The 20,891-nt window shown below is 29.5% G+C and overlaps 2 protein-coding genes and 1 non-coding gene across 3 annotated transcripts; 2 read left to right on the forward strand and 1 right to left on the reverse strand.

The window, feature by feature from the left end:
* The first annotated feature begins 17,226 nt into the window (after nt 1–17,226).
* Nucleotides 17,227–17,298, forward strand: trnap-ugg (transfer RNA proline (anticodon UGG)). The gene has a single exon. It is a non-coding gene; the product is annotated as a tRNA-Pro (tRNA).
* Nucleotides 17,299–17,813: 515 nt separating this feature from the next.
* Nucleotides 17,814–18,755, reverse strand: LOC136074497 (uncharacterized). Its single transcript, XM_065786823.1, has one exon. It carries the CDS (start codon nt 18,753–18,755, stop codon nt 17,814–17,816), a length of 942 nt encoding a protein of 313 aa, XP_065642895.1.
* Nucleotides 18,756–19,840: 1,085 nt separating this feature from the next.
* Nucleotides 19,841–20,676, forward strand: LOC136074498 (zinc finger MYM-type protein 5-like). The gene is made up of 2 exons (XM_065786824.1): nt 19,841–19,846; nt 20,026–20,676. The coding sequence occupies exons 1-2, from the start codon at nt 19,841–19,843 to the stop codon at nt 20,674–20,676; spliced, it is 657 nt and encodes a 218-aa protein (XP_065642896.1).
* The last annotated feature ends 215 nt before the right edge of the window (nt 20,677–20,891 follow it).

Below are 20,891 nucleotides of genomic sequence, written 5' to 3' on the forward strand. Positions count from 1 at the left end.
TAAATAGAGCTATAACTTTTGTCAAAAATGTCTTTAAACTACTACTGCTAAATGGAAATATTTATTTCAACATTGACATAAGATTTAACAACTAATTTTTTAACAAAATTCTATTTAAATAGCTAGTCTTTAAAGGTTCTATGTTATAAAGCACCTCTAGCTCCAAAATTTTTTGAAACATTGTGAATGATTAAGTATTTTGTAGGGTTTAAAATTTCTGGACATTTTCCAAAATTTTCCGGGAAATTTTGCTCAAAATTTCCGGAAATTTTCCAAAAACTTTTTATTGCAATAAACTTATAATATAATTTTATGAAACTTATTTTTTTGTTACAAAAATATACGTTTTTATTATCATAGTATTTGGTTATTCTTTGAATAATTCAACAAAAAGTTTGAAATAATAAAGACCCACAAGCGAAAAATACACATCTTTTAGTGAAATTTTTATAATCAAATCTATCAATGTAAGAATCGCTCATTTTTTAAAAAAAGATTAAAACACTCAAGTTGCTATATGTTACTAACATTACTTTTGTGAAACAACAAAAAGTAGATGTTTTCTGAGTTAGCTTGTCTTTTGAGCATGTGTTTAACATATTTCTAGCTTTTACTTCTACTACAACTACTTCTACTGCAACTACGAAGTAAAATATTCACAAAATACAAAGAATAAAATCTTTTTTAGATTTTTAATGCGTATTATTTTATTTAGAGTGTTTTAACGAAGCGAAGATTTTTATGTGTAAAGATTGCATACAAAGAATGTGTTTCTCAAGTTATAGTCGGTTTTTTGACGTATTTAGTCGGCTAGTCGTGTATTAAACACGATTCAGTAGGGTCAAAATACAATATACATTTAAATCATTTTAGAGTATATCATAGTTTTTCAATTTATTGATTTGTTAAATCAAAAGAGCCCTAGCAAAGTTGTGGTTAGTGAGACTCAATTCTTAAGAGCACTTATTTAAACATAGCGGCAGAATTTATGACTTCGAAATCACTAGTTCTTTAGTTTTATTGCTGACTATATTTTTAAATAGTTTAAATTTAGCAAAAACATTTTCTTTTCTTTTTGCCTTTCATTAATCAATAACGTCTTTAAATCAATAAAAAATTCTAAAATATTGTAAATATTCAATCAAGTCTTCTTATATATAGTAGTGCAGTTTTCAGTATCTTGTAGACAAATTTAATAGATCTAAAAAAATGCCCCATTCTTTTTAGAGATGGGGTGCAAGTTATGTGTAGCCTTAAATAAAGCTTGCTAAGGCAATGGACATTAACATGCTTAGCAAATAACAAGATAAAAATTTTTTTTTTAAATTTTGAAAACAAATTTTCATAGCTGCTACTTATAGTTATAATAAAAAAACTTAACAAAGTACAAAAAAATTCCAACAAAAAACCAAGAAAAGTGTTTTTTAAAGCAGGCTTTCTAAAATTTTTTAAATCTGCTTCAAAATATTTTACCAAAAAATTGTCCATAACAACTGCCTAAACAAGACATAAAATTTTATAACATAACAACCAATTAAATATAAAATAACTTATATTTTTTTAAAAATTTCCATAAATTTCGGAAATTTGCTGGAAAATTTCCCTAGTATTTTGACTTAAATTATGCAGGAAAGACATCTTTATCAAGAACTTGTTTGCTGGTGTACATCTTCTTCAGCATCTATCTCCTTTAGATTAGTTATTTTTCAAAATACTCGTTGAGAAATGGTCAATATTATTTTTAAAAGACTTGGTTCAATTTCAATAACATTTAAATCATGTTTTAAATTGATTTCAAAGCTAACAACTGTATTTATTCTTTACATAATTAATAAACTGAAGATGGTATGGCTCAAAATGAGGTTTTGAGGTTTCAAAAAACGCAGATCAGATATTATATTGATATAATAAAAACATGTAAGGGAGCGCTGCCACATCAACTAATTTAGGTAGAACATGCAAGGGTATGCTGCTACATCAACTGAGGGTTTGGGTCGGGGCAGGTATAAATAAGTTAATGTAGCAGCATTCTCTCATATTTCTCCCAAAAACAATGCGATATCTGGTCTGCGTTTTTTTTAAAACCCAAAACCTCTTTTTAAGTCAAACTATCTTCTGCTTACCTACATAATTATGTTTCTAAACGTGTTCACAAGGTCCACATTATGCTTCCATAGAAGCATATCTTGGTCAATTCATATGAGGTTGATCGTGAATTTAAAAGGATGTAAACTGCGGCCTAATTTTGTTTTTACATCTTAATTGATTGCGGCCTAATTTTGTTTTTATGTCTCATAAAATCTTTTTCAAACAATCTATAAAAGAGATTATTTTTTCAACAAAAAATATTCTTGATTTTGTTTTTTGATTTTTAAAATATTATTAGTTGTTATGCTACATATTAATTTGGTATGTTTTATTAAGAGTTTGACTTTTGGATAAGTGCAGTATTTAAACTATGATATATTCAATGGTTATATATTTTAGTATATATTTATTTTATAAAATATATAGATGTTATTAGTATAGGAGAAAATTATTATGCTATTAACGATAAGGTTATTACGATCTTTTTCAAGTTCAGCCCATATTATATTATAAATCGTATTGTAAATTATATTATATGACAAATAAAATAAATAAATTAAAAAACAAATCTCCTATTCCGACATCTAACTTACTAGTTAAATTTCGGCTCCGATAAAAACACCGCAGTAACATCCTTAATGGTATACATTGGTGTAGCACCACAAGTAAATTTGGGTGATTTAACCTATAAATTCCCTTATGGAACAATATTAGGGAATCTAATCCTTTGTATCTACATCAAAAATCTCTGTAAATTTACATAGCTTGTGATTAAGTTTAAAGCTTTATAAAGCTTCATATTTATTCACGATTATGTTTGCAGATGACGCATGTTTAACTTTATCTCATACCATAAGTCATAATTATAAAACTAGGACAATGTTACATAACTCATATGAAATGTTATATATTTCATATGACATGTTATATATATAGCATATATGAGTTATATATTTCATATGAGTTATATAACTTATATGATATGTTATATAACTCATATAACATGTTATATAACTCATGTGAGTAGTTCTATAACTCATAACTATGAGTCATAATTATATAACTTCTTCAGAATATGAATAACGTTCCAGCTAGGATTTTTGAATCACAAAAACAAATCTAGCACAAAAACAAAAAAACTTTTTTTTTCTTCAGGAAATTTTTTTTTAAAATCATATCTAAAAGAAGTGGACTGCGTAATGGATGAGCTTGAGATATCGCCAGATAAACTTCGGTTTGCTTTAAATATGATAAAAGCAAACAAAAGCGCATGTCTTGATGGTATAAGTCCTAAGGTTGTTAAAAAAGTTTTGATATTGTTGAACACCCCTTACTGATTATTTTTAATCTTTCATTTAAAAATTGGGTTTTTCCTGACCTCTTGAAACTAGCTAGAGTGGTTCCAATACTTAAACATGGTGATGTCTAAAAATTATTTAATAATAGACCAATTTCAATACTCCCATGTTTTTCTAAAATTCTAGAGCGAATAATGAATAGGCTTACAACTATATTACAACTTACAAAGTTCTAAACAAAAAACAGTACGCAGTTAAAAAAAGGCACTCGACAAAACATGCAGTAATTAAATTTGTTAAAGAAGTTTTAAATGGGTTTGAAAACAACGAATACACTCTTGGAGTGTTTATGACCTCTCAAAAGCCTTAGATACTGTGGACCATGATATTCTTTTGCACAAACTTAAAAATTATGGAGTCAAAAATAATAATTTTGAATGGATTTGTGTATCTTATGACAAAGCCTTCACTAAATTAGAAAACGATACCTGCGGAGTTCCACAGTGATCTATTCTAGCCTTTATTATTTATTATTTATAACAACAATATTTACTTATCATCTAGTATACTCAAATTTAATCTTTTTACTGACTACTCTCAAGTTTTTTATGACCACTCTAACATTAAGACAATCTTTACCACTATGAATTGTGAGCTTGACAACCTCACTCTAACAATAAGACAATCTTTACCACTGTATTAAATTCTTAGGGGTTTTAATCGACGAGAAAATTAGTCGGAAAGAGCATTTATTAATCGATTATAAAAAACTAATCTAATAGAATATAAAATTTCAAAAAGCATTGGAAATTTGTATAAAACTAGATATTTGTTGAATAAAAACTGTTTAAAACCTATTTACTTTTCATTTATTCATAGCTATATTAGTTATTGTAAAATTGCCTGGGCACTTAACCATCAAGCCTAACGTGTATTTAAGAAAAATTAAAACAAGTGAGCCGCCCAATATTAAATGCTAAGAAATACACCTGTGCTAATCCACTGCTTTGAAAGCTTGGAATGCTGAATGTTTATCAAATAAATATTTATAATATTCTTTTATTCATGTTTAGATTAAAATATCATATGCTGCCTAATATTTTTGAAGATCTTTTCTTTATTATAGATCATGAATATCAAACTTTATTAAAACAATCCGAATTCTCAATATCATACCAAGGACCATATTGGTGGAACTTATTTCTCCCAAATAATAGTAAAACTACAATTTCAATTCAAACTTTTAAAACATTTTTCAATTCAAAATCTTCAGAAAAAACAGTAACTTGATTTTGACGTATTTCAAATTCTATTTTATTTTTAATTTTATTCTCTTTTATTTTTCAACTTTTCTTTTTGTTAAAAAGCGATATCACTCTTCACATCATTACTTATCTTTAAATTTTTTTGTTTTTATTTGATTAGAACTAGTAGGGTAGATTAGTGTAATATTTTCGAAAATCGAAAGGCACTTTTTTCCGTGTGCTGTGGGTGTACTCTGTGATCTATTAAAAACAAAATTTAACTCATTTATACAATTTTTAGACCCTAATCAATGGGCTCAAAGATCTAATTTTTACCTCAAAAAATCATATTATACCCGGTTAAATAACTTTAAAACTGGATATCTTTGAGGCACTGTTTTTATCCAAATTTGTAGGTCTAATGATCATGAAATTGAATAAATTTTAGACTGTGCTCAAGCGTTTTGGACCCTGAGTTTTGACCCGGCATCTTAAAAATTTGACCGGGTTTTACTATACCTTCAACTTGCCGTTCTGTTTATTTTATTAAATCGCGAACATTTATGACGCTTTTAAGCTTTATTAAAGTAGAAAAAATGATTTTTTCGCATTGAGAAAAATCAAAAATAATTTTAATTTTTATTATTTTTCTGTTTTATGTTTTAGAAGAAAAAATAATATATTTACATTAATAGTGGAATCAAATATAATTTAATATTTAAAATAAAATGGGAAAAGATGCAAGTTGAAACATCATTATCTCAATTGCCTACTGGAGAGCAAGTTCTGCAATATTTAAATGGCAAACTAATTAAAGAAATAAAAGAAAAATTACAATATTAACTCAGTGATATAGTTTCTTGCAAATTTTCCCATGGGAGTTTTGGAATTGGTTGCAATAACCCTGGAAGATGTAATTTTCTTAAAAGCACTGTTGCTTCGTCACTGAAGAAAATCTGGAACAGAAGTTCATTTCCAATAGTAGCTGACCAATATATTAGGTAAAGGATGCAGTATATACTTATTTTTAAATTTAATTTCTTAAAACAAATATATATACACACACACAACAAGATTGTTTTCTTTATAAAGAAGTAAGATCTTGTGCTTAAAAGATCGTAGAAAGAAGCTATCAAAAAACAGATCATGTAAAACACCAGAAAATTTAAGTACTATAAATAACTACAAAAGTGAAATAAAGCTTATTTGATATAAGTGTAAAAGATGTGCAGCAAAAAATTTTATCAAGAAAACAAATCACTAAAGAGGAAAGAAATGTGGATATAAATTTTTTGAATGATCAACGAGGATAACGTAAACCTGTGAAGAGTGGAATAGACAATAGTACTTTTTACTGTTTGCAGAAAGCAAAGGGAGATTGAATCTACCAAAAAGAGGGTGACTACTTCATATGGTAAAGTATTAGCTTCTGAATATATAAGCGATTTAACTGTAAATCAGGTTAGCAGTAAAGAGTCATAATACGAAGAGGATAACCAAGATTAAGAATATCAGAAGGAAAGAAAACCAAGATCTCATAACAGAAAACCAGATTTTATTGAAGTTATGCTACCTAGGAAAATCTTAAAGGCTATTGCTGCTACAGCAAAGAGATACGGTTTTCAGAGTTTTGCAATACAGCTACTTTGGCTAATGTCATCAACTCAGCTAAGTTTCCACCAGCTGATTGTTTATTTATAAAGTACTTTTGTTCTAGTTCTGTTCAAATGGCTTTTTCATTTTCTCATTTGTCATTATCTAGCATGCAGCACTTGCAGTTTCTGGGATAGTCTCAAATAGATAATCTGTTCAAAAAAATTTAAAATTTTTGAGAAACTTTAAAGCTACACATAAATTTGAACAACCTCAACAGGTTTGAATGGAGCAAGCAAAAAGGAACATTATAAGAAGAAAAGATAGAGATTTGTATATCTCTTTTTTCTAAATTAAAAAAAAAGTCATATTAACAAATTTGAATTACATTTTTTTGAAGGCTTTTGAAACCAAAATTTATCTTGAATGTTCCTTATTCACAGACAGTTTTCTACTTGGCTTGATTACAAGCATTTGGCAGAGCTTGCTCTGGTTTAGCTAGGCAGTAATAAATTAACAAATTTTAAGTTTCGTAAACCTATAACTTTTTATCATGCAAGATTATTATCAAAATCTACTAAATGGCAATAGAACCGCTTAAATTTCATTTGCAACAATTTGATATAATTAGTGCAGAAGAAATAGCAACAGTTCATCAAGTTGCTGAGTTTATTGGGCTATTTCATGCAAGATAGTTTCTGAAAGCACCATTGGCAGCCTCTTCTCCTTGCTTAAATTTATGTGTAATCAGGGACATGATCAAGTATGGATCATTTAATAAAACAATTTTTTTTTTTAAAGGTTTAAATGTAATTTTTGGTTTCTTACAGAACAAAATGTTGTACTTGTTATATGCGATGAAACGTTAGACAATAACACAATAGAAAAAATCGTCAAAAAATTATTTTTATACCCTAAACCTTCAAGATTTACATTGGAATAATTTTTCAGGATATCGAGTTCTAAAAAAATTCATAAAAAAGTTAACTGTAGTAAATGATTGTGTTGAGAGAGGAGTAAAGCTTATCCAAGACTTTATACACATGTGTCAGGATGGGGAATTAAAAACTTATCCAAGATTTTACATACATGTGCCAGGATGAGAGAGGAGTAAGACTTATCCAAGACTTTACACACATGTGCCAGGATGAAGAATTAAAGCAATGTTTGATGCTTTCAATTTCAAGTCACAGACAAAAATTTTCAGTCAATACTAAAGACAAGTTGTCAAAAATTATTTATGTGTTATGTAATTATTACATTGTTTATGTGATTGTTATATTGTAAAAAGTTATCTAATTTCATAAATTTATGTTAAGTCATAAATTTAAGTTAAGTTAATTATAAAAAAAATTATTTTTAAAACATGATTTTAAAATAAAAATTTAAAAAAATTGTAATTTTCATTTATAAATGTGCTAAAAAAAAGCTTTCTAAACTCACATATGTGCATAACTATGCATAACACAATAAGAAAACTATCCATAGTTGTACATTTCTTCTGCTGTCGATAACTAGCTATTAAGTCTTATATTATGTAGAAACCGCGTTTTTTTGAGAAACCAGGTCAAAGTTTTAACATAAAAAACTTACAAAACAGCACCTAAAGCTGTCCTAATAGTCTCTATTTTGATGAATTATTATTTTAATTGATCACACAAAAGTCCCTATTTACTTAAACAAAAAAAAAATTTATAAAATAAATTAATTAAGGAGCTTTAACTACTCATAATATGACTTTTTGGGGCAAAAATTTAACTTTCGATCCCGTTGAGTGGGGTCTAAAATTTGAGCAAATAAGTTAAGTTTTGTTTTTAATTAATCCTAGGGTACGTTTACAGCACATGGAAAACAGTGCCTTTTGATTTTCAAAAATAAGGGGCGTTTGACCCACCCTAATGAGCACCTTGGTAATATGAGCATGCTTAAAGATTTCTTAGATGTAAGCAGTGAAGTTAAAGTTGTTTTGTATTTTTGAATCGATTTTATGTGGTGATAACAAGAATCAGTACAGTTAGCATAAATTTATATGCGGTAATTAGCGGTTATCATCAAATTAAAACGCTGTTAAATTTTTTGCGTTGTTAAATTAAATCATCACGCATGAATAAATCTGTGGCGCGAAATTTGGTGCTAAAATAATAAAATAAATTTTTTCATAAAGAAAAATATGTTAGCTAAAAATCCAATCCATTTTTGTTCGAAAAACAAGGCATAGAAACATTTAGTTTTGACTATATTTAAAGATGTCATTTTTGTGTAATATGAGCATGCTCAAGTTACCCAGTGTTTTTCATTAAAATTACCCAGTTTAAAGTCCTAAAAAAGCAGTGGTTTTAGTTGCTTTTTTAATAAAAACAAATCAAAGTAAAAAAATTTTGATATCTTAACAATACTAAATATTTTTCAGTAATTTAACTTCATAAAACTTGAATTTTTCTTGTTCAAAGGTTTGAGTTGATAAAATTAAAAAAATAACGACTAGTCTTTTTTTTTTTTTTTTTTTTTTGCGGAAACATAGTAGTATTGTTTCAACAAAAAGTGGCTTAAAATTTGATCTTTTAATGACAAGTTTTGTTAATCATTATATGCCAAAAATTAGTTTTAATTGTCAGGTTGGTATTTTATTTATTTTATGTTATTTTTTTGAGTTAGTTTAAAGTGCTCATACTACCAAGTGGTTTGGGTAATATGAGCCCTTTTGCTACTTTTTTAAAATCTCTGTGCTTTTGAGAAAAAAGGTTTTCGGGTGCCCAAATGTCTTAATGGATCATGAGAAAGGATCCCTAAATTTTGTTTGTTTGCAAAAATTTTGGATCCAGCAAAATTATTTTTGAAAATATTTCAATTTTCGCTTAAGGTGCTTATATGACCCTAATCTACCCTATGTATATAATTTAATAATCAATATATTATCTGGTTTGCGGTATGGCTAAAAAGAATCATTCTTAAGGTTTAGCGTTAAATTGAGATTAACTACTTCAAACTACATTTAATAGAGATTTGAAGATTGTTAATTTTAAAAATTTGTACAAAATGCTTCTTTATCCTCTCTATTTCCTGACTAATTTTGTTCTTGAATTTTTATTTTGCATTAAATCTCCCAGTTTTATTATAAAAGCAATTTCAGTATATATATAGATGATGGATTAGCTCTGTTTAGGAACAAAAGTGGCCAGGAAATGAAGAGGATAAAGAAACATTTTGTGCAAATTTTTAAAAATAACAATCTTCTAATCTCTATTAAATGTAAATTGAAAATAGTTAAAATCTCGATTTAACCTTAACGATGGTTCTTTTCAGCCATACCGCAAACCAGATAATATATTGAATTGTATACAAACTTGTTCTAATCATCCACCAAGTGTAATAAAAAGTATTCCCAAGACTCTTGATTATCAGCAGCATCGTAAAGTGAATTGATTTTTAAAGAAAGTATTCCTCTTAATTAAGGAGCCTTGAAAATATCTGGGTACAATTGCGAACTTGCATACCATCCAAGTATAAAATCAACAAACGGCAACCATAAACACAAGATAATTTGGTATAATCCTCCTTTCAGTGCAAATGTTGTAACAAAAATAGATAAATGTTTTCTGAACCTCATCGACCTCCACTTTCCAGTTAACCACAGACTTCGTAAAATATTTAATAGAAAGACAATCAAAATAAGTTATTCCTGCATGCCAAACATAAAATCCAATATCAACTCTCACAATAAAAGCATTTTATATAAGGAGGCAAAAACTAATGAAATGAAATGCAATTGCATTGACAAATCCAAATGTCCAATGAACAACCATTGCCTTTCCAACAACATTGTTTATCAGGCCACCATATATTCAAATAATCCGGAATATAAAGAAAAAGTGTATTTTAGACTCGAAACACGTTTTAAAGTTTGGTATGCAAACCACTTAAAATCTTTTGTCTAATGGAAGATTGTTAAACAATGTAAACCTTACAACCCAGCATCAAGAGTTTGCAACTTCTGTTTAAACGAGAAGTTTCAAATTTTGCAGTATAAAGGAGATAATCTTGAAGTGTAGGCACAAAAACATATTCTTTATTTCCTCATTTTATACCGCTGGTTGGTTTAACACGGTTATATATATATATATATATATATATATATATATATATATATATATATATATATATATATATATATATATATATGTATATATATATATATATATATATATTTATATATATATATATATATATATATATATATATATATATATATATAAATAAAATATATTATATATATATATATAAAACCGTAGACTGTTGTGAACTGTCAAAAATTTAATTAAGGTTTTTTTTTTTATATGTATAAAATATAAAACTAATTAATAACGGGTCGTGCTGCATCGTTAAGTCTAGATGAGAAAAAAATTGGTAATTCTGTTAGTTACATGGCTAGAGCAATTCGATGTAGCCGATCTGTGATTAGAAACTACGTTAATAGCTCACAAATGTATGGAGTAAAAAAAAGTCGAGGGCATCCAGCAACATTAATGACCGCGATAAGCGAAAGTTGTTGAGACAAGCTTCAAATTCTTCATCTACTGCACGTCAAATTGCTGCAGAAGCAGATGTGATTGCTAAATTACATACAGTTCAGCGAGTTATTTATAATGCTTTACACCTTTCGCGCAAAAAACTTCAGCAAAAACCACCATTGATAACAAAACACATAAATAGTGATCAACCGAAACCTGTTTCGGTACCGGTTTCAGCCGAAATTTTAATTTGAACCGATACCGAAATTTCGGTTTCGGCACTTTTTATAAATTCGGTAAAAACCGAAAGTTCAGTTGAAAAACATATCGAAAACCGATATTTATCTAATTTAGAAAAGCAGTTATTCTTTAGAATTTTTTCAAATGTTTTGTGAATTTTCACAAAATATTAAGAATTTTCACAAAATAAATAGATAAAATCTTGTTTTGCGGAGAAAATCTGCCAGTTGTTAAATTTCTATTAACTTATATTGCTGACTTATGTATTAAATCTCAATTTGGGATACACGTGTAATTTATTTTAACACAACACGAGTATAAAAAAACAAAAAAAAAATAAAAATGCATTTTTAAATAAATTTTTTTAATGAAATAAATTTTGATTTCTGTTTCGGCACCAAATTTGAGTACCTGAAATTTCGGTTTCGGCTTTTTTTCTTTTCGGTCGATCACTACACATAAACGATCAAATAACTTTTGAAAAGGACCACGTAGCATGGAAAGAAGAGTGGCAACGAGTTTGTCTTGATGGGCCGGATAGATGGAGTTATTATTTTTACGATTTACCTAAAAAACCAGTAACAGCAACGGCGTCAAATGGTTCGTGGTGGTGTAATGATTTGGTGTGCAATCGGGTATCATGATAAATTAGAAATTCATTTTATTGACAAAAAAATGACGGCTAAGGATTATCTTTTAATTGTTTAGAACTTTTACGACGTGAAGCTTCTTTCATTGGTGGTGAAAAACTTGTTTTTCAGCAAGATAATACTAGCGTTCATACTACTAAGGTAAAGAATTATTTCAACAACAGAAAAATTGAAACATTGTAATGAACAGCTAAATCCCCAGACCTGAATATTATTGACCTGAATATTATTGTCTTATAATTTTGTCGCACTAAAAAAGCAGTTTTTTTAAAAACAAAATGCGAGTTAAACCTTCTTTTGAAACCTTCTTTTGTTTAATTTGTGGTGAACGATAATGAAGGAACATATGAGTTTTTGTCTGATGAAATAGATGAGTTAGCAAATGAAAATGAAAAATTGAGATCAATTGATGCGTTTTGAAAAGCTATTGTAGTAGATCGTTTATTAATGGCGTGTCACACACATATTAAACCGCTTGTTCGACTCTAAATGTATCTCGAGCCTTTCTTTGCGACAACACGTTTTGGTTTATGGTCTAGTTGTATCCCTATTATATCATCTATGTTTCAAATACATTCTGGTTTGTCGAACAAGTTCTAATTTTGCATCAGTCCTCCCAAAGTAATGATATGTTTTGAAATTTATGCCCTGTTCATACGTATATGTCGAAGGGAAGCTGCAGGTTCTGAACATCAAAGACTCGCACAACGATGTTCCTTTTAAGAAGTTGTCTCAATTTTTCACCAGGTTTACCATTTTTAAAAGTTAACTTTTATCCAAAACTGACTCCCATTTTTTTTTAAGATCACCTAATTTTGTTTTTTATTTTTTTATTTTTTTTAATGTTTTTTAAGATCACCTAAAATTGGCTCTTATACTATCTGTAATACAATATCTTCTAGTATCATGTTAAATACAGCTATCTGAATGTCTATTTTAGAATTCCGAATGTTATTTGAATAAACTGAAAAAGACAATCAGTCAGCAAATAATTCTTGACAAGGTAGTATAGGGCAGTGCCGTAAAAATTTTTAATATTTGCCAATAAAATTTTTGCTTAACTTTTGTCTTAAAACTTGCGTGAAACAAAAAGAATTTGTTAAAAAGAGAGGTCGATTGAACACAACATTCCCCCCCCCCCCATCCACGGTACTGGCATGTTGCTGCCAAACATATACTGCTAAATATATACTGCCAAATATATAAGCTGCCCAACATATACTGGCAATTAATTTAATCATTTGGTGCAATCTTTTGAATTGGTTTAAATAAAGTTTTCAGTAAAATTTTACGTTTCACTGGATGTTATGGGTTAACCAAGATGACGGCCGCTTTTAAAACTGGCATCAAAAAAGTCACATGATACCATCTCCTCTTTATTAACGTTCGCTAATGTGTACATCAAGGAGCTTTAATAAAGCTTATACAAAATAGTTTCTTGTATCTGAAAATCTAAAAATAGTATCTGAAGTTTTTATTAAATTAACCTAAAATATGGTAGACACACTAGAATCATTTTTTTTTGCATCTTCTTTTCAGTTATGTTCATTACAGGCCTGAAACGTGGAAATTTTTAGGAGGGAAGGAGATTTGTTTTTGAAAAAAAAGGTAGTTACTTTAAACTGCATTTTTCTTCGCTTTTCATGACAAGACCACAAAGTCTTCTTTGAGTTTCCGCGTTCTTTATTTTATTTTAATTTTTATCTTTATTTAAACAAATTATTTGTATAAAAATTGTAATGTAATCATGGCCGTCTGTACTAACAGGCCTCGTAGACGCGTTAATCGGGGCCTGGGGCTGGGGGCTAATCTAATACTCTTAAGCTTATCTTGTAAGTTCTAGCGACATCTTGGTTAATTTTCAAATTAAGTAAAATATTATCTTGTTTGAATCTAAAATCTATCTAGAATGCCTAAAAAATGTTGCGTGACGAACTGTAATGGTAATTACAATAAGCAAAATAAAGAAAAAGTTTTTCGGCTTCCTTCTGAAAAAGAAGAATATAATCGTTGGATGAATGCCATTCCACGAGAATATGTACCTGATAGTCCAGAATATCCAACAAGTACTAAATTTGGCCATAAAAGGTCAGGCGATCCTCCATCAGTTTTCACATGTGTCAAGCCTAGTTTGATACCTACTTTTCCACTACCATTATGAACAACTTTTAAGGCATCTTCATCTGTCCGGAACATTATAGCCGATGAAATTGATATGTTTTTAGCTACCGATAAGATTTCATGTTTTAAATCATTACATCAGAAGCTGCAAAATAAAGAAATTGATTTTGGTGTAGTTGATGTAACTTGGTATTTTGCTGGTGAACATTTGCTAATCATTCAGTCAACAGACTTTGAAAAAAACTCTTTCATTGTCAGATTTATGTTAAGATTAAGAATGATCTTACTTTTGAGGGATACTTTTGTGGAGTTAAGTATAAAATTGGATCTCTATTTCAAAATAGGATTTTCATAATTGATTCTTGGTCAAAATTACAAGAAGCTATTAATTTTTTTAATAACTTAACAAAAGACAGAAAAATTATGAATCTTTTTCAGCTCATCCGTGTCATGAGTTCTACTACAATTGGGAAGAAAAAATACAGCACAGAAACTATTGTTAGAGCATTTGATTATTTTCCGATTTCAAGATCATTATATGAAAGGTTAAGGGAAGATTTTGAACGTCCAAATATTTCCCTCTTAACAAAGCTAACTTCAAAACTGGATTCTGCAATGGACGATTTAGAGTTTTTAAACTCAGTTTTTTCAAAGCTTGACAATGAAATACAAAAAAAGTGTATACTTTTAATTGATGAAGTCTATGTTAAATCATCGTTTACTTATCATGCTAGCTCAGCCTTTGGTAAAGCGATAAATAAATCAGACTCTTTAGCAACAAGTGTTTTAAGTTTTATGTTAGTGTCACTTTATGGGGGGCCACAATATCTGTGCATAATTTTACCAGTTTGTGAGCTTGATTCTGAATTTCTTTTTGAACAAACTCAATTTGTCTTAGAAGGAATAAAGAGTGCTGGAGGGGTACCTGTAGCCCTGGTATGCGACAATAATCGAGTAAACCAAGCACTATTTAAAAAGTTTGATTGTGTTGATCCATGGTTGACTAAAGACAATATGTTCTTGTTATATGACTTTGTGCATTTACTTAAATCTGTTCGTAATAACTGAATTACAGAAAAAAGTCAAAAGTAACGTTATGAATATGATGGGAAAACGAAATATTCATGCTGGTCTAGTATCTTAAGCTTGTTCAAACTTGAAGAAAATAGCATTGTAAAATTGTCTAAACTTACAAGTGTGTCTGTTGCATTAAAACCTATTAAGAGACCAAAAGTGTCTATTTGCCTACAAGTCTTTTGTGATGAAACTGCAACTGCTCTAAAATCAAACAGTAGCATAAAAAAAGTAGACGATACCATTACTTTTATTGAAATATTTGTAAGATTCTGGAAAATTGTCAATAGAAAAAGACTTTATGCTGATATTCGATATAAAGATCCAGACAGAGCAGTTATATCAACTTCAGAAGATGCTAGACTGGCATTTTCACTTTCTCTTGCATCAATGGCAGAACAAATGTCCAGCAAACAGGGAAACAGACAGTTCTAGTTGATCAGAGATACAAGTGCAGCTTTAGCTCATACGTGTCGTGGTTTAGTAGCCATTACTAAATTTTTGTTACAACATTCTTTTAAGTATGTAATACTGGGAAAATTTACAACTGACCCACTAGAAAAAATGTTTGAAAAACTTCGACTAGGATCTGGAGGCACATATTTTATCAATGTGCAAAATGCCATAGAAAAAGTTAAAATTTAAAGTGCAAAATTAAGTCTCCATATTGGTATAAATATTAATTCTTTATCTGCAGAAAGTGGACATAACTGCCAAAAATGTGGATACTTTCTTAGCAGTAATGCTGTTGATATATTTGATAATTTGACTGAGTTAGAAAAGAGTTTGCAAATAGATACAAAAATTAGTGTATATTGCTGGATATATTGTGCAAAATGAAGTGGAAGAGCAAGAAGAAGCTAAATTTTACTATGGAGAGTTTGGTGATTATACTGCAGAAATAAATCGTGGAGGTTTGAAGATACCAAATGACAATGTTTGTCAGTGGACTATTTTCTCTTATATATTAGTTTATGAAATTGTTAGTAAAGTCTGCCGAAAGTCACTCTGCAATGTACTAATGTTGATATCAGAGTCTTTTAACTTTAATATGGAAAGAAAACATGCTATTTTACTTTCAAACATTTTTAAAAAAAACTATGTTAATTTATATGCACCAAGGTCGTCTAAAGAGCCACAACAAAAGATTTTGAAACTTTCAAAGTAAACCTATCGATTTTTTAACAACTTTTATGTTACATATACGTTTGGTGTATTTTCTGCATATTATGTGATTTTGGTAAAAAATATAACTTTAATTTATAGCTTGGGAGTTTTTTTAAAAAATTGTTACAATCTTGCCGTTACTAACACTTTGACTAAAAATATTCAATTTATGTTTTTGCACTTTAAAATATACCTAGGTTTTTTTTGTGTGTATATTTTCTATGTATATGTTCAATCAATGATTTTGTGATTTTGTATGATTTTTAGCACCTTATAGCTAGGGAATGTTTCACTATGTTTAGTTTTTGTAGATAAAGCTTTATAGCTAGGGAATGCTTTTTTTTGTTTTTGTGTCAACTTGTTATTTATAAATTGGTCTTATTTATTTAGTAAGATAAAAAAAATTAGCTGTAGTTCATGCATACTAAATGTAAATGGTTTTTTACGAGCAAAAGTTCATGCAATCATAAACTTTTCTTTAGTTGTTGTTTTTAATGGCCCCCAGCCCCAGGCCCTGATTAACGCGTTTACGAGGCCTGTTAGTACAGACGGCTATGGTTTTAAGTCATTATTTAGGTTTTATACGATTTTTTGAATGAATAGAACGTGTCCACAATTTTACATATAAATTATGTCGTTTTTAGTGCGATTTTTTTTTGTGCGGATTGTCCTGGAACGCATCTACCGCATAAAAAGAGAATTGAGTGTATTTGATATTTATGTACTATTTAATCGTGTATTATTGTTACACGCAAAAAAACATCTGCAAAGATTAGTATATTTTTTTCAGTTTTTTTTTGTCTTTAAACTTTTAAAAATAGATGTAGATGCTCACCATAAAAAAATGGCAAAAACTGATTCGCTTTTAGAACTTTGTTAAAAAATTGATTAAGAATAACCGGTCAAACAAAAAGTTTATTAGTTTGGACTCCCTTCCCTCTCTTTCGTAATGTTGGTCATAATAAAAAATTATGACAAGGTTTATTGAAGGGCAACTGCGTACGTTTCGTGAATCCTAGTTTTGATTTTACACCAAATTTAAACAAAATTTGACATACAAAAGTTTGGCGAATACGCATCTTGTACTAGATAATAAACAACACAATAAAGTTGCCTCTAAAAAATAAATTTGGACATTAGATCTCACATAACATAAATAATAATTTAGATAAAACTAAAAAATACTTAAGACTCTAGTAAATTATATTTTATTTATTAATGCAATTATTTGCATAATAACAGCGGCTCAATGGTCTAGCGGTATGATTCTCGCTTTGGGTGCGAGAGGCCCCGGGTTCGAATCCCGGTTGAGCCCTCTTTTAATTTTCATAACAATAACTTAAAAAATATTTTTACAGCACTAATGTTACGAAAATCGTTTTGGGGTAGTCCATAAATGGCGCTAATTTTCATCTCTACCCCCCTATTTTTATTTTTGATTATGATAGAGAATTTTTTCCTGATTAAGAATCGTATAAAAACATAGACCTGAAAACCAAAGGAAAGTTCTCTAATTTAATGTTAAAGTGTCAAAAAATTACATCAAAAACACTAATATTCGCCATCTTTTTTGAAACATGACTAAGTTATAATTAAGGCGGTAAACATTATGAACTTAATCATTAAAAAAACTTGATAGCCCGGTTTTTATTCCGCTAAAACATTCTATGGATAAATTTGTTGTGTATTTTCTTTTTATTTTAGTATTTTTTTCTTTAAAAAACTTTGAATTTCAATAAGTTTTATTTTTTATTTTCAGATTATATACATATTTTTTTAAATATATTAATACTTTAGATAGACAAATGTTACTATATACAAAAATAATAATTAAACGGGATATTCATCTACAACTTGGTTCCAAAAGTGAAAATAAGAATGTTCTTTAAAACGTTGCGCCCACATGAATTCTGACAAATAATCGGGAATCATTTCTCTATTTGTGGGTCCAAACATAGCTTTAAATTTGGCTTTGCTTCTTTGCCACATTGCCTCAACCCTGTTTGTTGTAACATTTGTTGCAGGATCAACAAAATGTAAAGTATGGTTTACTGTACCATGTTGAAAACCTTGCGCTGCTAAACCTTGGTATGCTGCCCACATATCGCTCCATATTTCAGTTCCTGGACGAATCCATTGTATAATGATGGGTAATATGGTTGCTGCATCGCGGTGCGCTACAGGAATGAGTAACCCTTCTTTAGTTGCTATATCGTAAGCACCAAAAATCCATTGATCTTCTTTAATTCTACCTCGGTTGTATTTCCTTCTTGAAAAAAGTGATTCATCTATTTCCACTATTAAACCTGGCCCTCCTAATTGCACACGTTTGTTAAGGAAATAAGTAACAGCAATATCTCTACAAAATTGATTCCAATCAACTACAGTTTTATTGCTACCAATTTCTAAATCCTTTTGTGTGTCTTCTACTGAAAGGCCACGACTTTTTCCGGCGCTACGAGTCCAAATATAAGTAATACCTATTATTTGCCAAAGTTTCAGTTGAGATCTTTCAAAAAAACTTCCAACACGAATACTTATTTTCTTTTTGCATTGTTTTTGCATGCATCTCCAAATCTTTCCATCGACATTATGACAATTTTGTTCGTTGCACTGGATGTTACATCGAGGACAGATCATATTTATAGCAAGTAAACCAAACTCCCTGCACCACCGGATGCACTCGGTATCATTGTTTTTAAACCTGCGACCAATTTCCGGTAAATTAATCCTATCAAACTCGATAATAGTCGGTCGTCTAACGTTCGCCATTTTAATTTTAAAACAGAAATACAGAAACATTTCTTATAGAATCTTTTATAACTACATTTTATTTTTTGCAAATTTTTTGCATCGGAATTTTTATGAATGAATTTTCATGAGTATTTTAATTACTTTCAAACAACAGAAACCAGGTGGCGTAATTAAATAGTGAAATTTAAAAGTGTTATAAAAAAAGATGGTGAACATTAGCGTTTTTGGTATATTTTTTTGACACTTTAACATTAAATTAGAGAACTTTCCTTTGGTTTTCAGGTCTATGTTTTTATACGATTCTTAATCAGGATAAAATTCTCTATCATAATCAAAAATAAAAGTAGGGGGGTAGAGATGTAAATTAGCGCCCCATAAATTACGTCACGCTTTAGGGGAGGGAGGGGGGGGGGAAGGGGATTTTGTGACAATTTGTTACAAGGGGGAGGGGGTGGTGGGTTGATTTTGTGACGCAACATTATTTTTTTGGTTTTAAATCTAGAGAAGACTTTCTTTTAATTAAAAGATTATTTGACCAAACAAAACCCTCAATTGATATATCTACATGTTATATATTGATATATCTACATGTTATATATTCATATATTGATATATCTACATGTTAATTGTAAAATCAATACGTTTAAATCTAACTTAGTCGATGAGTACACTCCGTTAACGGAGTAGTTAAAGCCTGTTAAGGGACGGTAACGGCTGTAACAGTCTATGTGCAGTGCACGTTCTGCGCTTTGACTTTATATGGTCCAAGTGCAGAACTATATTTAGTTGGTGCACAAAAGTGTGCAGTAACAAAATAACAATCTTTGTGCACTAACACAGGGGAGCGAATACTCCCCTGCGTTAGTGCGCCTAAAATTCAGCGACAGCGCTTTTTTTATTTGACATAATTTTATTACAGTTTAATTTCATCCCATAATAAATTGTAAAAAGGCGCCAACGTAGCCACAATCTCCTTGTGGAAGGCGCAGATACATGTTTCCCATTTTAGTAGGTGCTTAAAGTTGTCAAATCACAAGTCTATATTTTTTCTATCAATTTTTCGCGTAATCTTTGACTTTAAAATCCACGCTGGATTTCCAATAATGGCGGTTTGTTGATGTTTTATAGGAGTTTTGCAAAATACGGGAATAATTAAAGTTAACTTGTAAATAAAATCGTGAGAGAAAGTTCAAATAGTGGGTGGAATGGCCAGTCACGTGATTCGAAAGTATGAATCTGGTGTTCTGAAAAGAAAAAATGAAAACAAACAGTATTCCTTAATAAACAGAAAGGTGCTCTAAACAAGTATTTTAAAATTTCCTGTGATACTAATAATTTTACTGATGGAGAAATTTCAAGTGGATTTTTATATCCAGTAGGCAGTGAAGTTGTCACTCAATCTCTAGAAAGTGAGCATAACATATTATTCACTCAGGTTGTTGCTAATGAAGAAAGTGTCTCCATTGAAATTACTATTTCTGAAGTAGAATGTAAAGATACAGATGAAAAACAGTTGTCTGAAAGTGATATTCTAACAACTCATGAAGTAAATTTACGTGACGTTGTCAGAAAAACAATAAAAGATGATAATAATGTAACTACTGATATTGTTGCTCCCAATAATCAAAAACAAATTGTTCAACAGCCATTAGGCAATGACCCTGGACTGTGGCCTGAATACCGTAGCAATCGCAATCGTTTAGGTTTTGTCAAACAAGGTCCTGTGCGGATTGAAAATATTTCTTTTCCTCGAGATGAAAAAGATACTCGAAAATTCAGTGCTTCTTATTACACTAAAGTTCTTCTTAATGGTGAAAAAGTGGCTAGACGTTGGTTGATTTATTCAAAATCTAAAAATGCTGTGTTCTGTTTCTGTTGCAAGTTGTTTTCAACATCTAAAAACAAACTTTTAGATGCTAGTGGTGGTGTATGCTACTAGCGTGAACTGCCAGAAGAGTTAAAAATTCATGAAAGCGGTAAGTCTCATATGGAAGCTATGCAGAAATGGATTACTACAGAAAATGCAATTAAAAAAAATAAAACGATCGATTTTGAGCATGGAAAAACTATAGATAAGGAAGGTAACTGTCAAACAGCTAATAGGTAAAATACTTAAGAAAAAACAGATGTTTTTTTTAAATGACTTAAAAAAAA

This window comes from Hydra vulgaris, chromosome 01, assembly GCF_038396675.1.
Source record: "Hydra vulgaris chromosome 01, alternate assembly HydraT2T_AEP".
NCBI lineage: Eukaryota > Metazoa > Cnidaria > Hydrozoa > Anthoathecata > Hydridae > Hydra > Hydra vulgaris.

Bases quoted from the DNA above. Each gene is read 5' to 3' on its own strand.
- LOC136074497 (XM_065786823.1), bottom strand. From the start codon at position 18,755: ATGGCGAACGTTAGACGACCGACTATTATCGAGTTTGATAGGATTAAT.